Below are 7,813 nucleotides of genomic sequence, written 5' to 3' on the forward strand. Positions count from 1 at the left end.
CCTTAAATATGGCTCTCAATCAGAGACAATGAACCACAGCTGCCTCTAATTGAGAACCAATCTAGGCAGCCATAGACATACAAACACCTAGACAAGACACTGACCCATTACACGTACAAAACCCCTAGACAATCCAAAAACACATACATTCCCCATGTCACACCCTGACCTAACTAAAATAATAAAGAAAACAAAGATAACTAAGGCCAGGGCGTGACAGATTCTCAATCAGAGACAATGATAGACAGCTGCCTCTGATTGAGAACCATATCAGGCCAAACACACAGAAATACAACACAAGGACAACATAGAACACCAGACATAGAATGCCCACCCAAACTCACGCCCTGACCAACCAAAACAGAGACATAAAAAGGATCTCTAAGGTCAGGACGTGACACAGAGAAGCACTTCACTTAGAACAAGACCCAAGTAAAGAGGCTCTTTATTGTCAAAAGAGGCAAAGATGATTAAATGCAATCTACTGTAAACTTACTTTTCCCTTCATGTCTCACCTTATCACCAATACAGTTGCCAACTCTGACCAATTTCACTCCATAATATACAATCCTTTAACTTTGGAACCATTTTTACAACAGCCCTTATTTTAAATCCTTTTAAATATTAGAGTAGGCCAACTCTTCCATAACGTGGGTATTTTGATGTTTCCCTAACCCTGCCTTACTAAGCGTGTAGTTCAAAGACCGTTGTTTGGTAAGTTGGGCTGTTGGCAGTCAAGGGTCTGGTGCAACAGAGGTTAAATCAATAGAGATATTTGTTTTCAGTTCACCATGGTGGGGTTGTTATACAATGGTGTGTGTGTGTGTGTGTGTCCCCATTCAGGGGGAGGAGCTTGGTGTACAGAGGGGTATTCATTTGAATGTCAACTGACTGTCTCTCTCTTTCTAAAGATCTAAAGACACAGCCATGATGAGAACAACACTTCTTAGCGTGTACCTGACTATAGTATTTTTAGGTGCTTCGCTGTGCACAACAGGTAAGAAATCCTTATTTTATTATTACATTACATAACACATATACTGTATTTTGTTTAAATTAACTACCAAGACAATGGGAACAGTACCACAGGGAAAAGAGGGTATATTGCAGCATACTTCACTTAATTTTTTTCAGTTTAAAAGTGAAACATCCTGTACCGATGTTTTACTCCAATAATTAGTTGGCTCCTTTAAAAACAGAAACCACAGGGACAACTTAGGTGCATAGACTTTGATCAGGTTACATGATTAAGCCCCCTTGTGTTTATTTTGCTTACAGCGGAGACTGGTCCAGTGGTCTCTCTGAAGAATGGCAAAGTTCGAGGCGAGTACATGACTGTGAAAGGCATAGAGCAGAGGGTGCAGCAGTATTTGGGGATACCCTTTGCCCGTCCACCAGTGGGTCCCCTGCGCCTGGCTGCCCCACAACCTGCAGAGCCATGGGAGGGAGAGAGAGATGGCACACGCCAGCCTCACATGTTAGATGGTTTTACTGTACTGTATCATTGGACATGGAGTGCTAGCCAATAAGGCATTGACCCAAATAACTAACTTTCTCTTGCTCTCTTTCTCTCTCTCTCTCTAGGTGTATTCAGGATCCAGTTATTTCTCAGCACATAGTAAATATAATGGCCATTGAATACAACCTGCCAGACGTGTCAGAGGATTGTCTTTATCTTAATGTATACACACCTAAAGAGGCAGCAACAGTCAAAAGACTACCGGTAAGTTATGCTGTACATGTCACAGTTTAACATTTCACTTATGTCTTATACAATACCAATTTGAAGAAGAAACGTGGTATTTTTATTTAACTAGGCAGGTCAGTTAAGAACAAATTCTTATTTACAACGACGGCCTTTATCCTACTCAGGTGTTCTTTTGGATTCATGGAGGTGGCTTGTCAATGGGTGCAGCATCTCAGTATGATGCATCACCACTAGCAGCCTATCAGAACATGGTCGTAGTTGTCATTCAATATCGTCTTGGAATTTTGGGATTCCTTAGGTATGACATAATATTCTAAATAGTACATTTGACATTGTGTTTGCTGGAGTGGTTTTTGACATTGTGTTTTATTCTTAGTGCAATGCATCTGATGAATTTCTTTGCATATATGTTAAAAGCACTGGAGATGAGCATGCACCAGGCAACTGGGGTTTCCTAGACCAGATTGCAGCTCTGAAGTGGGTCCAGGAGAACATTGAGAGCTTTGGAGGGGACCCACAGTCAGTCACCATCGCAGGGGAATCTGCAGGAGGCATCAGTGCCTCCATACTGGTAAAAAAGAGCCACAATCCAGAATCTGTCAAGGAATTATATATAACATTATCTAATCTCAATGTTTTGTGTCCAACTTGACAGACCCTGTCTCCATTAGCAAAAGGATTATTTCATCGAGCGATTTTCCAAAGTGGAGTGGCAACACTTGGAACTTACACTTCAAAAGAGCCTCTGGTCATAGCTAAGGTATTCTACCACAATCATCCAACACAAAGGCACATTTAACTGACTTGTCAAAACACACTGATTTAAATGCTATGTGATGTTTGAACAACTCTATGTGACCAGGTAGTGGCTAACCTGACAGAGTGTGACTGCACCACTAACAAGCAGCTTGTCAAGTGTATAAGAGAGAAAACTGAAGAAGATTTAGTGAACGCAACAAAAAAGGTACGCTCTGCAAAAAAGGTAAACTAGCTATTCGTAATGGAAACATAAGGAGGATATTTTGCATGTGCATTTCTTCTTGGCGGTTCAAATGATTAATTTCATGATTGAAATGGTTTGACCTCACCTTTAGTGTAAAAAACCCATACAGAGTAGCATCTCCCTCAGATATTACTGTTAAGTTATTACAACAACAGCCACCAGGGGTCAGGTTAGGCCTGTCTTCAACCATTGAGCCAACTTTTCTGCATTTTAGATGAAAATCGTTATGGGGGCGACCGTGGATGGAGTGTTTCTGAAAGACCTTGCAGAGGAGCTTTTAAAGAGCAAGGCGGTCGAAAAGGTTCCTGTGCTGCTTGGAGTGACAAACCATGAGTTTGGATGGATCCTCCCCTCGGTAAGTTTATAGTTTCTTAATTCAAAAAAACACTTCTGTTCAAAATAGCTCTTCATGTCTCTTCATCTTCAAGTTTAGGTGGTTCGCAAAATAAAAAGTGATTTAATAAGGATTAAGTTGCTGTCTTCTTGCATTTAGGAAGATGAAGGTGTGTTTAATGTCTTGGCTTTTATACAGTATGTTCTCCTATGTTTTGTAACAGTCCTTTGCTCCACCTGGATGGTCGGAGGGCTTTAACAGGCAATCAGCGATGTCGATAATGAACGTTTTCTATCCTGCTGGGGTGAGTGGTTTTCATCCACCTTGTCCTCCTCCTCCTTCTGTTCCTTCGCCTGTTACTGCTGCTGATTGCTCTTACGCTCTGCATTATTAATCAATCTGAAGCCGTGTTTATGTACCATTTACATTATTGTATCATGATACAATTTAGTATTATTGTTATCATAGTAACTTAATATTATTAAGCAGAAAATGTACCAGAATATGAAAGTACTGCTGGCCACACTAAGATGATGATATGTAGGCCTATACTATACAGCAATGTCAAACCAGATTGGTAGTCAGAGTGGGTCTTGAACACACAGGGGCACTTAAACGTGTATACCTGCACAATGCCAATTCTGCAATCTGCATCTCTGTTGCATTTCAGGCCTCCGGACTTAACAATCTCATTGCAGATGAATATTTCAAGGATGCAAAAACTCCTGAAGATGTGCGTGATGGATTCACTGAAATGCTGGGAGATCTGTTCATGGTTCTGCCTGTTATTAAAGTCGCTGGATACCACAGAGGTTAGTTTCAGTTGGGGAAGACAACCTCCTGTTGCATTGTAATTCACCTTATGATATGATGCAAAAAGCTCTCATGATCACTTACAATGTCTCTCCTGTGTTTTTAGATGCAGGTGCACCTGTGTACATGTATGAGTTTCAACACCGCCCAGAGATGCACAAAGAGACCAGACCAAGCTTTGTAAAGTCTGACCATGCTGATGATATTGGGTTTATGTTTGGATCATGCTTCTGGAATGGACATATAAAGATAACAGGTAGGTAGGTCTACAGAAACTGCATCAGGGCCAGATTACTGACCGGGCACGCAGTAGTCTTGAAAACCTGACCCTATAGGCAACAGTGACTATACGGTCTGGTTTCAATTACGGACTCTTTTGGCAACTTCGATAAGAGAAAAAAATTGTTATGGGATGGGCCCTCTTCAGACAGACAACTCTCCCAACATATCACGAGGCAGACATGCCAGAACGTCGCAATTTGAATCCAAAGTTTGCAGGCAAAATCTTTGCAGGGATTTTAGTGAAGGGAGTTGATGCAAACTAGCCACTTGCGAAATGCACTTATTAAAAATAACCTCCGGATCTCCATCCTGCTAGCTACTATTTAGCATTTTATTCAAGCGAATAAGGTAGTGACGTAGGCAGTGACGTAGTTCATCTATGCCTAAAGAGTCCGCCATTGAAACCGGACCCTATTGTCACTGTTGCCAATAGAATCAGGTTTTCGAGACTAGGCACGCAGGGCACATGCCCAGGGGTCTCGACCTCCAGGGGGCCCCCACTGATTTTGTTATAGTGTTTGAGTCTCTCAGATTGAATAAGAACACTGCATGGCAAAACGTGTTGAAATGCAGGAAATTAGCTTTAAACCACAAAATTGTATCTCTGCCTCTAACATGTTTCTTGCCCAGGGCCCAAGGTTTGGTTTGTCCAAACCTGAACTACATAACCTGCTGTCACATTGGCATGGTTGATGCCATTCGTGATCACCAGAATGATTCAAATGTATTATGCAAGTTAATAAAAACTGACCTGAACGTTATAAGGAGATAGTGATTAGCCTTTGTCTGCTGAGGATATGAACAATATGAAGATGATCTTTTCACAAGATAAGAATAATAGGGATAAAAAAGAAAGATGGATCATCAAATAAAGTGGTCAGGAGGCCACTAGTTAATTACCATTATTTGTTGATTTATAATTGTCTTGACCTAAAAAAAGCTTCTCGAGATCATATTAATTTCAAAACAAGGTAACATCTGATCACTCCCTATATTCCCTTAAATGTCACTTACAGGAACAGTCACTGAAGAGGAGGAGAAGCTGTGCAAGACAATGATGGCATATTGGGCCAATTTTGCTCGCACTGGGTAAGCACGCACTCTGACATAAACTGATGACAATATGGCTATTTCTTTGTTCTATAACTTTTTTCTGCATGGTTTTCACACAACAGTTCAGCACACCAATAGAAATAGACTCCTGAGTTACTACTTTGCTTCAATAGGCCTGTTACAGCACACTGATCCCTGGGAATGAACTAACTGTGACTTGATGTAACCCTCAGCTCACCAAACGGGGAGGAGCTGATACTGTGGCCCCTGTATGACCAGAAAGAAGAGTACATGGAGTTGGGTTTGAAGCAGGTGGTTGCTCAGAGCCTAAAGAAGGACAAGGTACACTTCATGACTGTCCTCCTCCCTCAGAAGCTCCACAGCCTGGCAGCCGCAGCAAGTCAGGGAAACTGACATTATTAGCTTACACCTCTAAACACTGTACCTGTAAGCCTAATTATTTTGACAATTTTCTGTAGGTATGTCTAGACTAGAATTTGAATAAATAGTGCACTTTAATTGCAAATGTGTGCTTGTCATCTTTCTGTCTCTGTCTTTCTTCATAGCCTTGTGTTGTATTGGTTGGTCACATGCATAGCCAAAAATGTATGATGAATGAATTATGAATTAGCTAAATCATGCAATTATAACTTGTCTGTGTAAGCAGTATATAAGAGAACTAACAGATTGCCCCAGTGGAGCTCACTTCAGATCGGTATTTTATGCATCTAGAGTACCAGTCAAAAATTTGGACATACCTACTCATTCAAGGGGTCTTCTTTATTTTTACTATTTTCTACATTGTAGAATAATAGGGAAGACATCAACACTATGAAATAACCCATATGTAATCATGTAGTAACCAAAAAAGTGTTAAACAAATCAAAATTATATATATTTTTTAGATTCTTCAAAGTAGCCGTGATGACAGCTTTGCACACTCTTGGCATTCTTTCAACCAGCTTCATGAGGTAGTCACCTGGATTGCATTTCAATTAACAGCCTTGTTGAAAGTTCATTTGTGGAATTTCTTTCCTTCTTAATGCATTTGAGCCAATCAGTTGTGTTGTGACAAGGTAGGGGGGTATACAGAAGATAGCCCTATTTGGTAAAATACCAAGTCCATATTATGGCAAGAACAGCTCAAATAAGCAAAATAAATTGAAATTTGGATAATAAGAGGGTTGAAATGTAGATAATGAGATATTATTACTATTAAGTACTGAGTGAATGAGAGCTGTCAGGGGACTAGCTCCGATGTGAAAGAGGTGGTGTCTGAATGAATACCCCAACCAGTTCTGTGTGAGCTGAGTTTACCAGTTCTGTGAGCTGAGTTTTCAATCTATAACACTATCTAGTGGTTCTGTCCACCACCGCCCGTTGATCTACAGGTAGTGAACACTGACAGGAGAAGCCATTGAAAATGTTGAGAGGGTAACAGCTGAGTCGGGTAAGGACTGTTCATTGATGACCCCGGACACTGAGATTTCCTCGAAAACATGATATGTGTAACTCTCGGGCTGGCTGCGCTGTGATCGTTGCTGGTGGTGTGGATGTAAATACCTAAGTTCTGTATGTGAAAGGAGAGAGTACTATTTTGAAAATGCTGTAAAACAGAACACTAGTGACAATATTTAAACCCCTGTATGAATAGAACACTAGTGTAAAGGAGGAATTTATGAAGAAGAGTGTAATGGGTTACTAGATTTGATAAAGTAACAATGTGTGAATGTATAATGGGCACCTAGAGTTTAACTTGCTAGGTAGAGACTTATTATGGACAGAGCACGCCATCTACAGGGGACTGATAGACAGTGCCGGCCCAGTTTTAATACATCTTGATCCCAGATAGTTAATCTCTTCCCTTCTGAATTGGCCGATGTATTCTATAAATTTTGCACATTACATGTTAATCTAAAATAATAGACATTTAATAAGTGTGAAGCAGAAAGTGAATATCCAACAGAAATTGTTAATAAATATATAGAGTAACAGTTTCGGGTAGACTAAAATTAAAACAATGCTTTCCAATAAGGAGAAAGTTATCATATTTGTTCTGTTTTTAAACCTTACAATAGGAGTAAAAGCAGAACATTGTTTGAGAGTGATCTGTGTGTATTAGCAGTAGTAATTGAGAAGGTCTTCTTATTTGGAAGAAGGGAGAAACCTAGTTGAAGAAAACAGATATGGAGACTAGTGAAAGTAACAAAGTGAATGGTGATATTAGTGGATTTCAGATAGCACTCTAATAATGCAATGTCTTAGTAATTTGAAGAAGTAAATGTTTCAATACAAGGTCACATGACAAACAGAGGGATTGAGCCTTGGGACTGATTATATTCGAGGCTGCCATCTGGTGTTTGGGTTAAAGATAAGCTTCCTGTGGACCAATAGATAGGCCGTTAGTACTCACTGAACTCAAATAGGTAAGGGACACAGTGGGAAAATATTTTTTTATTTTTTTATTTCACCTTTATTTAACCAGGTAAGCCAGTTGAGAACAAGTTCTCATTTACAACTGCGACCTGGCCAAGATAAAGCAAAAGCAGTGTGACACAAACAACACAGAGTTACACATGGGATAAACAAACATACAGGCAATAACACAATAGAAAAGTCT

The 7,813-nt window shown here is 40.1% G+C and overlaps 1 protein-coding gene across 2 annotated transcripts; it reads left to right on the forward strand.

The window, feature by feature from the left end:
• The first annotated feature begins 852 nt into the window (after nt 1-852).
• Nucleotides 853-5,719, forward strand: LOC139530056 (fatty acyl-CoA hydrolase precursor, medium chain-like). Of its 2 annotated transcripts, none has more exons than XM_071326105.1 (13): nt 853-997; nt 1,279-1,477; nt 1,585-1,723; nt 1,873-2,006; nt 2,126-2,279; nt 2,364-2,468; nt 2,571-2,672; nt 2,926-3,066; nt 3,269-3,349; nt 3,716-3,857; nt 3,965-4,114; nt 5,157-5,229; nt 5,427-5,719. In XM_071326105.1, exons 1-13 carry the CDS (start codon nt 928-930, stop codon nt 5,605-5,607), a joined length of 1,671 nt encoding a protein of 556 aa, XP_071182206.1. In that variant the 5' UTR covers nt 853-927; the 3' UTR covers nt 5,608-5,719. The 2 variants fall into 2 exon arrangements, with proteins under 2 accessions (XP_071182206.1, XP_071182207.1); XM_071326106.1 differs by having other exon boundaries at nt 997-1,007; nt 1,277-1,477.
• Nucleotides 5,720-7,813: the final 2,094 nt, after the last annotated feature.

Source organism: Salvelinus alpinus, chromosome 9, assembly GCF_045679555.1.
Source record: "Salvelinus alpinus chromosome 9, SLU_Salpinus.1, whole genome shotgun sequence".
Lineage (NCBI taxonomy): Eukaryota > Metazoa > Chordata > Actinopteri > Salmoniformes > Salmonidae > Salvelinus > Salvelinus alpinus.